The sequence below is a fragment of the Mustelus asterias genome, chromosome 25 (assembly GCF_964213995.1).
Source record: "Mustelus asterias chromosome 25, sMusAst1.hap1.1, whole genome shotgun sequence".
NCBI classification, from domain to species: Eukaryota; Metazoa; Chordata; class Chondrichthyes; order Carcharhiniformes; family Triakidae; genus Mustelus; species Mustelus asterias.
Window position 1 is genome coordinate 39308168 of NC_135825.1, and position 19222 is coordinate 39327389.

The window sequence follows — 19222 nt, forward strand, 5'->3', positions numbered from 1 at the left end:
TATTTACCTAAAAGAAAACGTTGTGCTAAATTCTGGAGCTGAACTTCAGCTTTACTAAAAGGAATTTAGGCCTAGAGCCGATTGGTTTCTGAATCTTTTAAAAACCTGGGGTTACAATTTTCTGAGGACAAATTTAATTGAGTAATCTAGACTTCTGCAAAAATGTAGTTAATTAAAATGATAGCTCCTTATTGCATGCTTCAACATCGATTTTTCTTTTGACAGTAAAAGATCAAGAAAATTAGTCATTGGCGACGATCCATTTTATAAATCATGTGGCATAGTTTCAGGCTGAATATATTTTAGACTGTTTAATGTTCACGAACACTGCTTTTTAATACGAGGAGAAAGATAACAATACTAGGGATGGAATTCTCCAGCCATTCATGTCCTGTTGCCAGCGAGAACAGAGAGCTTGGCGTTCAGCCAAATCTACATTCACTGCAGTGGGATCAGGGAATCCTGGCTGTGGGCAAGGTTGGAGAATCCAGCCCCAGTACTTTCATAACGTTATTATGGCTTCCAAACCAATTTTTTAAAATACAAGACAGCAGGGTGACAAAGGGAAGACATTTGCTGGACAACAGTATACATTATGATAGTATTGTTAAATCGCCATTAGTAAAAGAAAAATGCAAATAATTGCAGGAAGGAACTTGCTTATGATTGCTGGACAGATGTATCTGAATTTAAATGCAAACTTTGCTAATGTCTCAGAGAACTAATATGTATCAATGTTGTTAGCCATATTGGTAGACCATAACTTATTTTCAACACAAAACGTTTGCTGCAAAACAATACTATTGCCAGCTATATATAATGCAAATAAATAATTCTACTCTGACTGAAGTTGTATAATCCCATACAGTGAACAATAATTTATTTAGCTCCAACCTGAATATGTTAATTTAACTATCACTAAACATGTCTACAATAATATAAGATTGACACCATTAATTTGCACTACATTTTGTAACTTGATCTGAGGAGGTTGAATTCCACAGAATTCAATTTTATGCAGAATTACAATAAAGTAATAGACAGACTATATGCTATCACTAGCAGTTAATGGTTAACAGCGTAATCCAAGGTTCAGTGGTAGCACTCGCTCATAGTTGGGTTCAAGTCCCACTTCAGAGATCTGCAATGTAGAAATGCATGCAACATTAAACTGAGGTTTGGTGGCCCTCTCGAGCAGGCATGAATGGTCCCATTCAAAGAGGAGCAAGAATATCCCCCCGATGCCACAGTTAGCAGTTATTTCTTGCCTCACACAACAGATAGAACATAGAACACAGAAAAGCTACAGCACAAACAGGCCCTTCGGCCCACAAGTTGCGCCGAACATGTCCCTACCTACTAGGCTTACCTATAACCCTCTATCTTACTAACTTCCATGAACTTATCCAAAAGTCTCTTAAAAGACCCTATCGAATCCGCCTCCACCACCACTACCAGCAGCCGATTCCACGCACCCACCACCCTCTGAGTGAAAAACTTACCCCGAACATCTCTGTATCTACTCCCCAGCACCCTAAACCTGTGACCTCTTGTGGCAACCATTTCAGCCCTGGGTAAAAGCCTCTGAGAATCCACTCTATCAATACCTCTCAACATCTTATACACCTCTATCAGGTCACCTCTCATCCTTCGCCTCTCCAAGGAGAAAAGACCTAGCTCTTTCAACCTATCCTCATAAGGCATGCCACCTAATCCAGGCAACATCCTTGTAAATCTCCTCTGCACCCTTTCTATGGCTTCCATGTCCTTTCTGTAATGAGGCGACCAGAACTGGGCACAGTACTCCAGGTGGGGTCTGACCAGGGTCCTATACAGCTGCAGCATTATCTCCCAATTTCTAAACTCAATTCCTCTATTGATGAAGGCCAGTATTCCATACGCCTTCTTAACCACAGCCTCTACCTGCGGCGCTGCTTTGAGCGCCCTATGAACCCGGACCCCAAGATCCTTCTGATCTTCCACACTGCCAAGCGTCTTACCCTTAATATTATATTCTTTCATCCTATTCGACCTGCCAAAATGAACCACCACACAATTCTCTGGGTTGAAGTCCATCTGCCACTTCTCCGCCCAGTCTTGCATCTTATCTATGTCTCGTTGCAACTGCTGACATCCCTCTACACTATCCACAACACCACCAACCTTTGTGTCATCAGCAAACTTGCCAACCCATCCTTCCACTTCCTCATCCAGGTCATTTATAAAAATCACAAAGACCAAGATTCTGGGCGGCACAGTAGCACAGTGGTTAGCACTGCTGCTTCACAGCTCCAGGGACCTGGGTTCGATTCCCAGTTTGGGTCACTGTCTGTGTGGAGTTTGCACATTCTCCTCGTGTCTGCGTGGGTTTCCTCCGAGTGCTCCAGTTTCCTCCCACAGTCCAAAGATGTGCGGGTTAGGTTGATTGGCCGTGCTAAAATTGCCCCTTAGTGTCTTGAGATGGGTAGGTTAGAGGGATTAGCGGGTAAATATGTAGGGATATGGGGGTAGGGCCTGGGTGGGATTGTGGTCGGTGTAGACTCGATGGGCCAAATGGCCTCTTTCTACACTGTAGGGTTTCTATGATTCTATGATTCAAGGGTCCCAGAGCAGATCCCTGGGGCACTCTACTGGTGACCGACCTCCATGCTGAAAAAGACCCATCTACAACCACTCTTTGCCTTCTGTGGGCAAGCCAGTTCTGAATCCACAAAGCAATGTCCCCTTGTATCCCATGCCCCTTCACTTTCTCAATGAGCCTTGCATGGGGCACCTTATCAAACGCCTTGCTGAAATCCATATAAACCACATCTACCGCTCTTCCCTCGTCTATGTGTCGAGATGATTTTATTTTACTGTTATTTGTAATGTGTTATTGCGCACAAATTGGCAGCCAGATTTCTGATATGTCAATATTGACTCGGTTTCAAAGTTCTTCATTAGTTGGGAAGTGCTTTGGGACATCCTGGGATTGTGAAAGGTTTTATCTAAACAAAGTAATTTGACAAAAGATGTGTTGTGGCTAATATTACCATTCATCTTTCACTTCTAAAACTGAATTCTAAATATTTTCGCCACTGCCACCTAGATTGCCAAAATCAATTAGGTACAAAAAAAAGTACGATGTATTGGAAGAGAAGGGTAGCTAGGTAAACAGCTAAAAATGTGGCCCTATTTAAATCTACAATTATTATTATATAGGCAGTCAAGATTATATGCATAAGAATAGAAACATTTTTCCCTCCTTGTCACCCCCAACTGATAGTATTCTTGGGATAGTCAGAAACCATGCAACCATTTGCCTGGCCTGGAAGAGCTGCAAATGGTTGCTCCATATCTTGCCAAACATGGCATGATACTTCCACTAGAATTCGGAGTGTTCTTATCATCAGTCAGAAGCCGACAACAACGTAAGCAATCTAGATCCAAAAGCAACTAATTTACTGGAATTTGTTGAGGATATAACAAGTGCGGTTGACAGGGCAACCAGTGGATGTGGCGTATTTAGATTTCCAGAAGGCATTCGATAAGGTGCCTCACAAAAGGTTGTTGCCTAAGATAAAGGTACACAGAGTTGGGGGTAAAGTGTTAGTGTGGATTGAGGATTGGCTATCTAACAGAAAGCAGAGAGTCAGAATAAATGGGTGCTTTTCCGGTTGGCAATCAGTGACCAGTGGCGTGCCGCAGGGATCGGTGGTGGGGCCTCAACTATTTACCATATACACAGACGATCTGCAGGAGGGGACCGAGTGTGGGGTAACAAAGTTTGTGGATGACACAAAGGTGAGTGGGAAAGCAAATTGCGTGGAGGACACAGAGAGTCTGCAGAGAGATTTGGATAGGCTAAGTGAGTGGGCAAGGATCTGGCAGATGGAATATAACTTTGGTAAGTGTGAGGTTATCCACTTTGGAAGGAATAATAGTAAAATGGACTATTATTTAAACGGTGAAAAATTACAACATGCTACTGTGCAGAGGGACCTGGGGGTCCTTGTGCATGAATCACAAAAACACAGTTTGCAGGTGCAGCAGGTAATCAAGAAGGCAAATGGAATGTTGGCCTTTATCGCGTGAGGGATGGAGAATAAAAGCAGGGAGGTCATGCTGCAACTGTACAGGGTACTGGTGAGGCCGTACCTAGAGTACTGTGTACAATTTTGGTCCCCTTATTTAAGAAAGGATATATTAGCTTTGGAGGGGGTACAGAGAGGGTTCACCAGGTTGATACTGGAGATGAGGGGGTTAGCTTATGAGGAGAGATTGAGTAGACTGGGCCTGTACTCATTGGAGTTTAGAAGGTTGAGGGGAGATCTTATAGAGACATATAAGATAATGAAGGGGCTAAACAGGGTAGAAACATCGAGATTGTTTCCACTTACAATGGAAACAAGAACTAGGGGGCATAGCCTCAAAATAAGGGGGAGTCAATTTAGAACAGAGCTGAGGAGGAACTTCTTCTCCCAGAGGGTAGTGAATCTTTGGAATTCTCTGCCCAATGAAGCAGTGGAGGCTACCTTGTTAAATGTGTTTAAGTCACAGATAGATAGGTTTTTAACCATTAAGGGAATTAAGGGTTATGGGGAGCGGGCGGGTAAGTGGAACTGAACCCACTATCAGATCAGCCATGATCTTGTTGAATGGCGGAGCAGGCTTGAGGGGCTAGATGGCCTCCTCCTGCTCCTATTTCTTATGTTATGTTCTTATGTTCAACCAGTGTACATAATCTTGCCATTTAATACAATACTGTAGAACTGTTAGATAAAATTTATTCTGTTATTAGTGAATTATCTAAAAGAAAAGCTTACAAAAGGTTCAGGGAGCTAGGTAATGTTAGAGATCTTGGAGAGTATACGGCTAATAGGAAGGATCTTAAGAAGGAAATTAGGAGAGCCAGAAGGGGTCATGAGAAGGCCTTGGCAGGCAGGATTAAGGAAAACCCCAAGGCATTCTACAAGTATGTGAAGAGCAAGAGGATAAGACGTGAAAGAATAGGATCTATCAAGTGTGACGGTGGGAAAGTTTGTATGGAACCGGAAGAAATAGCAGAGGTACTTAATGAATACTTTACTTCAGTATTCACTATGGAAAAGGATCTTGGTGGTTGTAGTGCAGACTTGCAGCGGACTGAGAAGCTTGAGCAAGTAGATATTAAGAAAGAGGATGTTTTGGAGCTTTTGAAAAGCATCAAGTTAGATAAGTTGCCGGGACCGGATGAGATGTACCCCAGGCTACTGTGGTAGGCGAGGGAGGAGATTGCTGAGCCTCTGGCGATGATCTTTGCATCATCAATGGAGATGGGAGAGGTTCCGGAGGATTGGAGGATCGCAGATGTTGTCCCTTTATTCAAGAAAGGGAGTAGAGATAGCCCTGGAAATTATAGACCAGTGAATCTAACCTCAGTGGTTGGTAAGTTCTTAGAAGATGAAGTTGATGGAGAAATCCTGAGAGGCAGGATTTATGAACATTTGGAGAGGTATAATATGATTAATAATAGTCAGCATGGCTTTGTCAAAGGCAGATCATGTCTTACGAGCCTGATTGAATTTTTTGAGTATCTGACTAAACACATTGATGAAGGAAGAGCAGTAGATGTAGTATATATGGACTTCAGCAAGGCATTTGATAAGGTGCCCCATGCAAGGCTTATTGAGAAAGTGAGGGAGCATGGGACCCAAGGGGACATTGCTTTGTGGATCCAGAACTGGCTTGCCCACAGAAGGCAAAGGGTGGTTATAGATGGGTCATATTCTGCATGGAGGTCGGTCACCAGTGGAGTGCCTCAGGGATCTGTTCTGGGACCCTTACTCTTTGTGATTTTTATAAATGACCTGGATGAGGAAGCAGGGGGATGGGTTGGTAAGTTTGCTGATGACACAAAGGTTGGAGGTGTTGTGGATAGTGTGGAGGGATGTCAAAAGTTGCAGCGAGACATTGATAGGATGCAAGACTGGGCGGAGAAGTGGCAGATGGAGTTCAACCCAGATATGTGAGAGGTGGTTCATTTTGGCAGGTCAAATAGGATGGCGGAATATAATATTAATGGTAGGACTCTTGGCAGAGTGGAAGATCAGAAGGATCTTGGGGTCCAAGTTCATAGGACGCTCAAAGCAGCTGTGCAGGTTGAGGCTGTGGTTAAGAAGGCGTATGGTGTATTGGCCTTCATCAATTGAGGGTGCTGGGGAGTAGGTACAGAGATGTCAGGGGTAAGTTTTTCACTCAGAGGGTGGTGGGTGCGTGGAATGGGCTGCCAGCAATGGTGGTGGAGGCAGATTCGATAGGGTCTTTTAAGAGACTTTTAGATAAGTACATGGAACTTAGTAAGATAGAGGGTTATAGGTAAGCCTAGTAATCGCTAAGGTAGGGACATGTTCGGCACAACCTTGTGGGCTGAAGGGCCTGTATTGTGCTGTAGTTTTTCTATGTTTCTATGTTTCATTCAAAGCGAACCACAAGAGAAATTGAGGTTGGGTTAACAATGTTTTGTTGAGTTGGCACCCACAAAGGAAAACCACCTCAACACATTTAATCAGCAAATCTGCCAATAATTTAAAACTGCCATGCTCAGATATGGAAATACAGAATCAAAAATAAATTCTAATTTCTGGATCCATTTCAGAATTTAGTCTGTATGTCAGACACTAAGCAAGATAATGCTGAGTTCAAATACAGCTATCAGTGGTCATTAGTTGGTAACAACTCAGCATCATTTATTACTTATAAAATATGGTTGAGATGCTTTATCCAAGAGAGCTAAATGTCAGTCCTGAACATAAAATATATTTCACATAATTATTTTCTTTCCCAAAAACCAGTTACAGAAAGATACATGTTGTACTGCATTCAATGCTGCCATGCTGGTTATAATTAAATAGCATCTACGCAGTACGAAACAAGTCTTCTAACCTAAATGGTCTTGTCAGTGTATTTCCTATACACAAACATCTTACCACCGCACTTAAGTGTGCTACTATGTTTGCACGCAAAATACCTAAGTCTAGTATATAAGATGATAGTATGTCATGCAATATTTGAAGGTGGCAGGATACTGAGCAGAGATACTCTCCTTGGGTTGATTTGTCTGCTCCAAGATGATTTACATTTTTGCAAGGCTAGCATACAATTTACACGAGTATCAATATTATTGATGTAAATTGCGAACTTGAGCAGAAATCCAGAGAAAAGGAATTTGAAAGCAGAAGAAACCAAAATTACATACAACCTTGTATAGAAAACACTCAAGTACTGTGCTTGTTCTGGTCTCATTTTGCGAAAAAAGATATGGAAGGACTGAAGTAGGTGCAATTAAAAAAGGACACAAAGGACATCAGAACGGAGTTAAACAACATGAACAAATTGGTGTTTTTCTCCTTAGAAAAAGAGAAAGTGAGAAGTAACTTAAAATAAACTCAGTGGTAATGACTTGGAACTTGCTGCCTAAAGCAGTGTTGGAAGCAGAGGTCAGTGAGGTAAAAAGAAATTGGATAGGCACTTAAGGGAAATAAACGTACAGGGCTACAGGAATACAGCAAAAGAATAGGACTGATTGGATGCTCTACTTAAAGTTGGCATGGACTTGATGGCCAGTTTCCTTCTGTGCCATTATGACTGTATAAGAGAAATGGTTGAGGAGTGACTGAATAGGGATCTTTAAAATTATGAAGGGTCTTCAGAAGGTAGACACAACAAAGACATTTCCATTTGTGGGGGAATTCCAAACTCGGGATCATAAAGAGAAATTAGTAAATCCAATATGGAAAAAAGATAAACTTTGTTCCCCAGAATAATTAGACTGTGGGACTTACTGCCATATGAGATAGTTACGGGGAACAGTGTAGATGCCTTTAAGGGAAAGCCAGGTAACTGAGGGAGAAAATAGACAGCCTAGATAGAAAATTAAACAAGAAAAACAGCTATCTCCTTTCAATTCAAATAACATGTCACTTCCACAGAACTGACTGCACTCGAGTGCTGTGCAGAGAATTTTCAGTACTGAGCATTCTCACTCCTCATTACCAATGCCCCTTTCTACCCCACCTGCTCACAACATCAGGATGAATTTGGTTTCACTCTGTCTTGCTTCTGTTGCAGGCACATGACCAAAATGATGAAAATACAGAAACCACTTAATGCATATGAATGCAATCTGCACACTAATTTCAGTTCCAATCAGCTGGCCTTGTTAACACTGAATTTGTATTTTACAATTTCAAGCACTGTCAGAGGTCAGCTAAAATTCATGCCGCAGCATTTGCTAAAGATAGCTGAAACATCAATTAAACAAGGAAGAAATCTAACAAAAAAAACTGCTTTACCAGAGGTTTCAAATCTAGATCATTTACTACAGTGAATGGGCTGTAGGCACAAATCTGGCGGAAAGATAACAGAGTCCCTTCTTTACTTTGGTCCATCCTTAGTAGGGAAAATATCCTGCACAGCCAGAGACTTTGGCAACAGATTCTCATCTTGAAATAATAATGAAAACAAGTGAAGAGAGTGATCAGTAGGGGGCACATACCTCCACCACACTATGTTAACTCCAAGTTGTTACAATTATGCAGCTCTTCGTTGAGGTGTTTCCCTGTCTGGTTGCTGCTCTGTAACTACAAGGCTGAAAAAATATTTTTATCGAGAGCTTCCATCACACCGAGGAGGCTTCAGACTAATCCAACAACCTGCTCTGAAACATCTGCTCATATTCTGGCATCTTATGGTAGATTGCACCATGCAGCCGAAACAATCCACAACATTCAAAAATAATCAACAACATTCTAAATGAAACAACTTACAACATTCTGAAGTAAAGTCAACCCACCCTAGCTCCCAATGTTAATGGGTCTTTTAAGAAATTCAAGGATTTGGATCCGAATCCGCACTTTCGCCAAAAACTAATCAGCTCTTCTTTGGGCCATACCCCATCTGTGTAGAGTTTCACTGAAATCCATCTGTCAGCTTGAGATGAATTGTTTACACAGACAGACAAACAGACTAACAACGTAAGGAAACATCACCACCTCCCACCTTCAGTGGCATGGATAATGAAATCTGCCTTAATAATGCTTTTATTAAATTCAGTGCAATGTATTATTTACTGATGTTTGCTCTTGTGTTCAGTGCAAACTTACCTTGGCTCCCAGTTCACCACTCCTCAAATTTAAAATACACTACTGGTGTTCAAATCCCTTTCGAGCTTTGTTCCTATCTATCTCTAACTTCCCCGAGCCTATATCACATTTATGTAATCATTGCGTCCTATGAAGCTGACTTTTCGAACATTCATCAGCATCCTGGTACTCCTTGCTTACAGCTCACCAACGCTCACCATTCCTTTTCACCCCTAAAGCTCTCCTTAAAAATTACCCTTTTAACTACTATTTGCCAGATTTCCCATCATCTATTTTTGTCAGGTTTCACTTTAGTGGAACATATAAATACACGTACTTATTCTTGTTGCATTCATGTGCCACTACATCTGTTGCAGATCATGATCCGATGAATTCCTGTTAGGAATGGTACAAGTAGTTTCAGGTGAGTCCTGGAGTTCAGCTGTGTTGTCCATTGTATCAATAGATTATGCATTTAACAAGAATGCACATGGTCCCATGCACCTCCCATCCCAATGCTTGCTGGTTGACATGGAATCCCAGTTAAACAATGCCTAAATTTTAAAATTCTCATCTTTCTTTGTTTTAGGTGGCCTCGCTATGTCAGAAATCTCCACAAACCTCTTCCTCCTCTCCGCCCCCTCCTCCTACTCCATCCTCCTAATCATGACTCAGTCTACGTTATTTTGTTATAACCACCCTAATAGAATAGTGAGCATATATCTTTTAACATCAGCAACACTTGGATGGCATTTGCTAACAGGCTATTATGAGAAAAAAAATGGGTGAAATCAGCTTAACTCTTTATTGAATTTAATAGACTCAGAGACTTTAAACCGCAGTGTTTAAATAATAAATGACCATTGGTGAATAACTGATTCTAATTATTCAATCTGCAAATAAGGAAAAGGAAACTTCTCTGAAAGTGGTGGAGGATCCGACAGGGATAACCATAAAGGCAATTAGTTCAACAATAAAACTCATCCAAATTGACAACAACCTACTGACAACTTCAACTAATTTCTCTCCAATTGGGCGGCACAGTACTTAGCGTTGCAGCCTCACAGCGCCAGAGATCCGGATTCAATTTTGGCCTCGGATCAATCACTGTCTGAGTGGAGTTTGCACATTCTCCCCATGCCTGCGTGGGTTTCCTCCAGGTGCTCCGGTTTCCTCCCACACTCCAAAGATGTGTGCGTTAGGTTGATTGGCCATGCTCAATTGCCCCTTTGTGTCGGGGGAATAGCAGGGTAAATATGTGGGGTGAAGGAGATAAGGCCTGGGTGGGATTGCTGTCAGTACAGGCTCAATGGGCCAAATGGCCTCCTTCTGCACTGTAGGGATTCTATGATTTGGTCCAGATACTTCTGCAGTGTATCCTCATGAATTATTCACATGACTGCTTTTTGTTCTCTATTGTTATCCCGGCTCCTTCTATTACTCTCTCAGTCGCCATGTCTGGAATATTCACTCTCCCCAATCATTCCCAATGATCCTTTCCCCATTCAATTTTATCCTAACATTCCGTGCCTACATTCTGCTCACGAGCCCTAATGTTAAATGATTTTATTATCATTGTCAGTTTGTTCAATGGTGAAACCTCTACAGTATAATTTTATATTATCTGAAGTTTGAATATATTTTACTCTCGTAGGGATGTACTGTACGTGTATAATATTTCAGTATTTTTTCTCCTGATGAGAGAAGCCCAAAAAAAATCTAACTCCAATTTATTCAGCAGTTATGGGAAAATTTGATTTCCTTAGAAGTTGCACTTTTCCGTAATATGGCAACATTAAGTGAGGAATTGCTATAATGTATTGCCATCTAAAACTGCACAACTCAATAAAAGGTCATGTGAATGCATAATAAACTGAATGCTCAGTTACAAAGTAGGACGAGGATCCTGTGGAGCTGAAAGTGTGGTTTGCTCATTTCAGTTAGGCAGAATCACAACATATACTCTTTACTTCTCTTGTATAATGCAATGAGGCCACATTCATGAGCCTCAGCTGTTGAACACAGATACTTTACACAGGAAATAAACTTGTATCTTTTGACCCATGACCATAGTGTAAGAAGTATTTTGCAAATTCAGTGCCTCAAGTTGCACTTGCTTCAATAATGCAGGTGAAATAGTAATTTTCTCCATGTCGATCAAATCAAATAAGCTTTAGAGAATCAGAAAAATATCAATTTATTCTAAGTTTTTATTTATTTCAAAAAAATTCAAGTTATTTCGACCTTATTACCTGAAGGATGTTATACAAGTACATGACCTGCAAGGTAATTTTCTGCGACTCAAAGAATGTTTACTCAAACTGACTTACTTTCTATAACCTCCTAGTTGTATGTCAAGTCATTAGCATAGGTGAAATGGCTCCCAAACAGGGCCTTTCTTACAAAGTATTAGTCAAAGAAGTTTGAACAATTGACACGATTAGTAACTACAACTTTGAACTCTGATAGCAGAATAATCAGAAGTGTGGGAATAGTTGAAAGGCTAATTAGTTGAAAGTACAAAACTGAAGCAAATAGTAACTGGACCGAAAATTGAGTCTTCCTGAGAAAAAGCACATAAGTGCTTCACTGAACACATCCTCAACAAAAATCTGAGTAACAGGTTGCGAGCTTGTAATTTAGCAATGCACAGCATTAAAAGCTCTCAAGCACAGTACAATGCCGCTATAATCAGCTATCAATTTTAGAGGAGCATGGAGTTCTTGAAGACGGGTATGGATTTGAAAGGCAACACACATCCAAAGATCTTGGAGAGGAAAAGGAAATTGGAAGCAATTTTGCCAGCAATCAGTATGTCTTTTTCTGAGGAGCAGTGATTACCTTCCTTTCAAAGCCAATGTTAACAGGACCTGGGGCAGAACCATTTACAATATCAGCACAAAGGCCAGAAAAGGGAATTCGGTCAGAAATTTCATAGGATTGGGTTCAAGCCAACCAGCAGCTGAGATTCATGGACAAGATGTGCCTGGAGGTGGCAAACTAGGGAATAGGAGAAAAACTAATAATGCAGAATCAGAGCTAGCGTACCAAGAGAGTTGTAATTAGGTGGAGATATCGCAGGTGCAAATGAACAGATGGTTTCAAATCTGACTAAAAAAATTCTAGAGCTTTTAAAAAATGAAAATTGTCAGTAGTTTCTATTATCCTAGAGTAATCTGTAATCCTAGAGCTGCAATTCCGCACTGTACTATATTTTCTGTTAACATAGTAACTTCTTACACTCAGACTGAAGCAAGCCAACAACTTGGAGCAAATCCCTAGCACCATTCATTATTGTGCAAGGAATCATCTGAGAGCCGAACTTCAAAAATCCATGCCACTGTCTTCTGCTATTTACCCCTAGGGATCTGCCATCAAAGAAGAATAACTTGGGGCCAAGAAGAAAGATCAGTCATACGAGCACAAAAAGCACACATACCTGAAACTGACTTCCTCAGGGAAAAGGATGAATCTCACAACGAGTAATCCAAGAAGTTTTAAAAGATCTCGTTTTGACTATTTACAGACTTAAGTTTAAGGCAGCAAAAGTGGAAATAGCAAGCTCATTTAAGAGCATAACACTACTACTTTGTTTGTCATAAGCAAATAGCAATAACACAAAAATGTTAAGCGTTATTGTTCAGCAATGTCTTGCAGTTCATATTAATCATAGAACATAGAAAAACTACAGCACAAACAGGCCCTTTGGCCCACAAGTTGTGCCGAACACATCCTTACCTTCTAGACCTACCTATAACCCTCCATCCTATTAAGTCCCATGTACTCAGGCAGGAGTCTCTTAAAAGACCCTATTGAGTTCGCCTCCACCACCACTGACGGCAGCCGATTCCACTCATGCACCACCCTGTGTGTGAAAAACTTACCCCTAACATCTCCCCTGTACCTACCCCCCAGCACCCTAAACCTGTGTCCTCTCGTAGCAGACATTTCCACCCTGGGAAAAAGCCTCTGAGAGTCCACCCGATCATTGCCTCTCAACATCTTATACACCTCTATTAGGTCTCCTCTCATCCTTCGTCTCTCCAAGGAGAAAAGACCGAGCTCCCTCAGCCTATCCTCATAAGGCATGCCACTCAATCCAGGCAACATCCTTGTAAATCTCCTCTGCACCCTTTCAATCTTTTCCACATCCTTCCTATAGTGAGGCGACTATATGAAATCCTTGAATTTTTTTTAAAAATGGCTTCACATTCCAGATGCACATCATTTTCAAACTATCAAAACATCTGATGTCAAGCTGCCCAGACCATGGTAATCAATTTCTGCATTTCCAAGTTTCCCATATGAAATGCACTCTCAATTCCTTACATCTATCTTGATATGAACACTTCACCTCCTGATTACTGCTGCTGACCATCTTCTATGCAGCAAGGCAGGGAGAATTATGCCATTCCATTATTGTCATTGTGCTCATGATTCCAGGATAGCACCATGTTGAAAAGACTGACTGTTATGAGCACAGGCAGACAAGCAGTTGCAGCAGCGAAAGTAGTGGCACGTGTGGCTCCATGTGCATGCATGAGGAGGGTCAAAATCAACATGAATAACCCAATGATAACTTAAAAGGTCCTGAAATCTGGTACCACATAGAACTAAAAGTCAATAACTTTGAAAAGGGGTTTACTCAACTCAGTGTATTAAAATGAGAAACTTATGAACTTGTCTAATTAAAACTTTTTAAAAAATTAAGACAGAAAATTGGGAACTGATTTTCTTAGTACTAGTCTTGTGTCAAAAATCATACATGCAACCTTCTTTAAAAAAATACTTAAACAATTTTTGAATGCATTTAATTGTATGATCCCTAACACTGCCACAATGTTTTATGGAAAGTCTTCAATTCAGGGCATGGAAGTTAAAAATGAAAAAGTGAGGACTATGTAAGTGGTTAGATTCAGTATTCTTACAAATTGAACAAAAAAACAGTCAAGTTCACAATCAGTTTCCATAAATGGATTGCAAAGGCAATTCAATATCTAGAAAAATGATGTTTTGAGGGTAGAGAGAAGTCAGGTAAATAAGGTGGCAATTAATGAAAACTGGATGTCCTACTTACCAATTATTAAAATTGTGCATTTCAAAATCTCAATACCAATAAGCAATGCAGCCCCAATTATGCCTTTACAAATTGCATTCAAAACTCCAAAATTACAAGCTCCAAGTTACTGATCAATTGGATTCTGCTATTACAAAATGCTCAGGTAAATATTCAAATGAATCTTGGAAGAACACTTTAATTGAACCAGTTTAAGTACACAGCACTATTAAACACTCTGGGAATGTTTCAGTAGTTAAATCAAAGCAGGACACTTCTTTCTCATAAGAACCCAAGGATGGAAACCCATTTTAAAAAATTGTTCTTAATTGGGAGAACATTTGTTCACAATTCATGAAAGGAACTTGATGTTTAGTGAGTTAATTATGCACAGCAAATGAAAATGTAAGACTATTAAAGTTACCCAAATAGCTCAACATACAAACAGACAAATTAGCAACAGGCAGCAGCCACTTAGCCCTTGGAACCTGCTCTGCCATTCAATGAGATAATTGCTGATTTGCCTGTAACCTCAACTCAAATTGTCAGAAAATACCTCAAAATCAGCCTCACAGCAGTTTTTTTAGATGGCTTTCAAACTGGTTGACCGCTGTCAAAAACATGCAAGCACCCCATGCAAACTAATGATGCACTTCTGGGAACTCAACATACATAACAGCACACACCCAGGACCCCAAATATACACTCCAGCAATCACACTGCACTGCGCCATTCACCCTGTGCTACCTTGCAAAAGACCACATCAGCTGCCCAAAGAAAAACAGCCTTATTATTTCAGAACATCCATGTGCACACGCACACACACAAAAAAAATCTAAATTTTCAATGCCCAACCATGGAGTAGTGAGGATTTGCATGGTGGTGGTGGTGGTTGGTGGGAAAGAGAGAGAGAGAGAAAGAAGGAGGGGGTATGGAAGAGTAATATGATAATCTCAATATACCCTTAGGATTCCAAAAGGCAATTCAAATATCTATGGTTCATGATGTTACAATCCCAGTTGGTGCGAGAACTCGACGGGAAGATCCCAGAATGGAATCCTGGCTCAAAATAACCTGACTTCTACTTTTTCTTGGAGGAACAAAGTCATAGGATCGCTAATGAGTTTTAACAAGGAAAAAAAAATTATGAAACATGAATAAAATTGGGTTATGATACCCTTTACTCCCCCATTAGCTTTTCAAATACAGATGTTGTTGTCTTGACTGCTGTGCAAACTGTTCACAGTTCCCAGACTCTATTAAAATGGTATCAAACTTTTCATTTACCTCTGAAGTCTGCTTTCCTACTTCAACTCAGAACGCTTTGTTTACTTTTCCTTGAATTCTCCTGAACAGTACCTTGATCTCTATTCTCAACTTCACATGCCTCAAGTCATTCTCTTTGTCCCAATTCATAGAGTCATAGAATAGGCATAAAGTCATAGACATTCAAGCATGGAAACAGGCCCTTCAGCCCAACGTGTCCATGCCGCCCCTTTGTTTTTAACCACTAATCTAGTCCCAGGTTCCCGCGTTTGGCCCATATCCCTCTATACCCATCTTACCCATGTAACTGTCTAAACGCTTTTTAAAAGACAAAATTGTACCTGCCTCTACTACTACCTCTGGCAGCTTGTTCCAGACACTCACCACCCTGTGTGTGAAAAAATTGCCCCTCTGGACTCTTTTGTATCTCTCCCCTCTCACCTTAAACCTATGCCCTCTAGTTTTAGAATCTCCTACTTTTGGGAAAAGATATTGACCATATTGACAGGATCTACAGGCATTTAGAGACGCAAGGACTAATTAGGGACAGTCAGCATAGCTTTGTGAGTGGAAAATCATGTCTCACAAATTTGATTGAGTTTTTTGAAGGGGTAACCAAGAAGGTAGATGAGGGCAGTGCAGTTGATGTTATCTACATGGACTTTAGCAAGGCCTTTGACAAGGTACCACGTGGTAGGTTGTCGCATAAGGTTAAATCTCACAGGATCCAGGATGAGGTAACTAAATGGATACAAAATTGGCTTGATGACAGAAGCCAGAGGGTGGTTTTAGAGGGTTGTTTTTCAAACTGGAGGTCTGTGACCTGTGGTGTGCCTCAGGTATCAGTGCTGGGTCATTTATATTAACGAGAATATAAGAGGCATGGTTAGTAAGTTTGCAGAATACACCACGGTTGGTGGCATAGTGGACAGTGAGGAAGGTTATCTCCAATTGCAGCGGGATCTTGATCAATTGGGCCAGTGGGCTGACGAATGGCAGATGGAGTTTAATTTAGATAAATGCGAGGCGATGCATTTTGGTAGATTGAACCAGGCAGGACTTACTCAGTTAATGGGAGGGCATTGGGGAGTTACAGAACAAAGAGACATTGGTAAGGCCATACTTGGAATACTGTGTATTGTTCTGGTCACCCTATTATAGAAAGGTTATTATTAAACTAGAAAGAGTGCGGAAAAGATTTACTAGGATGCTACCGGGACTTGATGGATTGAGTTATAAGGAGAGGCAGGATAGACTGAGACTTTTTTCCTCTGGAGCATAGAAGGCTGAGCAGTGATCTTATAGAGGTCTATATAATAATGAGGGACATAGATCAGTAGATAGTCAATATCTTTTCCCAAAGGTAGGGGAGTCTAAAACTAGAGGGCATAGGTTTAGGATGAGAGGGGAGAGATACAAAAGTGTCCAGAGGGGCATTTTTTTCACACAGAGGGTGGTGAGTGTCTGGAACAAGCTGCCAGAGGTAGTAGTAGAGGCAGGTACAATTTTGTCTTTTAAAAAGCGTTTAGACAGTCCCATGGGTAAGATGGGTACAGAGCGATATGGGCCAAATGCAGGCAATTGGGACTCGTGGGCAATTGGGACAAGTTGGGCCGAAGGGCCTGTTTCCATGCTGTAAACCTCTATGACTCTATCCAGCTGATCTGTGCCCCTCATTATTTTATAGACCTCTATAAGATCACCCCTCAGCCTCCTACACTCCAGAGAAAAAAGTCCCAGTCTATCCAGTCTCTCCTTATAACTCAAACCATCAAGTCCCAGTTGCATCCTCGTAATTTTGTTCTGCACTCTTTCTAGTTTAATAATATCCTTTTTATAACAGGGTGACCAGAACTGTACGCAGTTTGACTTTGTGAAAATGAGCCATTATTGTGTGAGTGATTTGAATGAAAAGGTGAAATGATGTAGCTTGCAAATTAAAATCTCTAAAATGTGTAGTTGTTGCTAAGGTCTTTTATGCATTTTACTTATTGTGGAACTGAGACATTGCATGGTTATTGTAATCTAATTGTGAAACTACTGGACAGTCATTGGTTCCTTGGCAAGCCTACCTCTTTGCAGTTCCCATCCTGTCCAGCTAAAACCACAACTTGAAAGCTTTTCTACCTTACGCTTCTCGGCCTTTTGGCTAAGATCAAGTGTAGTATGAAGAGGATGCTGTGCTTGGTTGAGGCCATTAGGTTACATTTAAGCTTCATATTCACATGAAGCAATTTTTAAAAGCAGCGTCTTGGCCTTTTGGCTAAGATGCAGATGAGATCAAGCCTTGGAGGAGGAAACCTCCCCCTCCTCCAATCAGCTTGGCTCATGTAGATCAGGCCCAAGACACGTGCGAAGGCCCTGTCTTGTCAGCTTGGATCGGAAATGTCTCAACTTGTTGAGACTCTGAATTGGATTTGATTGAATTGGAATAAAAATACAAAACAAGGCCCCCAGTTGCTAAACAAATCATTGTTAATTTATTTACTCCTCACACTGTAGCCCTCTGAGCACAAGAGAAACAATTGGAACTGAACCAACGCCTACACATACAAACACCTTTGGTAATTTGAATCGAATTATAGGTTTTACCGTTCTTTCCACAGAAACATTAAATTAAACCCACTTGAAACTATATCTTACTTTTAATGGTTGTCAATACAAATATAAATCCCATAAAACCTTTGTTTACCAAAAAATGAGTATATTTTTGGAGGTGGTTTCATCCAATGCAAATATATCTGGCAAACTGAATGGATATTGTATTGATATTTAGAGTAAAGCAGGTGGAACATTTCTAAATGAACTTTGATATTCATATCCATGAACAAATTTACTTAAGGACATAACCTTCAATATCCCCATCTTCTCAAATTTAGTAATAATTATTCCAGATGAAAAATAAATTCCAAACTGGGCAAAACAAGACAAAGTATTTCACAATTAGACTACAATAACCATGCAAGGTCTCAGTTCCACAATAAGTAAAATGTACAAAAGACCTTAGCAACTACACATTTTAGAGATTTTAATTTGCAAGCTAGATCATTTCACCTTATTCATTTAAGTCACTCACACAACAACAATGGCTCATTTTCACAAAGTCAAATACCAGCATAACAGAGTAATATTCTGGAATCTCGTACTGTACCTTGTCTATTAATTTCATCTTGTAAAAGGTCTTTCATTGCTGATTCCTCGGCAATATCTGATGGAATTTCTCCTTCACTGTTAACTGCAGCAACATGAGCTCCATTATTTAGTAAATACCTGTACAAAGAGAAAAGATAATTTTAACTTCCTGATGTCCAATTTCAGTAAACAGTCCTTTAAAAAGGGAGGCCCATTGTGAACAAAATCAAGTCTATGACAGATAGTCATTATACGAAAGAGCTTAGAATACATTCTGCATCTTTGAAAGCAACAACATTTCTGCCTGTGAACTTCACATTTTATTTCCCATATCAATTTTTTAATATTGAATCTTGCAAAGTAAAACCTCGAGCTTCTCTAAATTTAGTTACTTGGAGCAAATAGTAATACTTGGGTGTTAAAATATTCTATCAATACTATACTGATGTGCTCATTGATAAAGACTATTCCCAGAAAATGTCTGGATTAGACAATCAGCAGCAATGACTCTTCTGTGTATTTGTAATACATCAGGCTATTTTAACGGACACTACACACAGCATTTGGGTTAAGAAAACACCAAGTTATCAGTTTCCTTCAAGTGGTACAAAAAAAGACTATAGAAGACAATTCAATCACAACTTTGATCAGCCTGGACTCTTAACCA

The 19222-nt window shown here is 40.4% G+C and overlaps 1 protein-coding gene and 1 pseudogene across 8 annotated transcripts in view; one reads left to right on the plus strand and one right to left on the minus strand.

The window, feature by feature from the left end:
• The window catches only part of LOC144511899 (protein phosphatase 1 regulatory subunit 12B-like), a 317939-nt gene that overhangs the window by 203242 nt on the left and 95475 nt on the right, over nt 1-19222 (minus strand). For all 8 annotated transcript variants that reach the window (XM_078242333.1, XM_078242332.1, XM_078242335.1 and 5 more), the window contains exon 3: nt 18575-18693. In XM_078242333.1, the coding sequence (XP_078098459.1) occupies nt 18575-18693 (119 nt within the window). The remainder of the gene's footprint in view (nt 1-18574; nt 18694-19222) is intronic.
• Nucleotides 17553-17729, plus strand: LOC144479348 (U2 spliceosomal RNA; annotated as a pseudogene).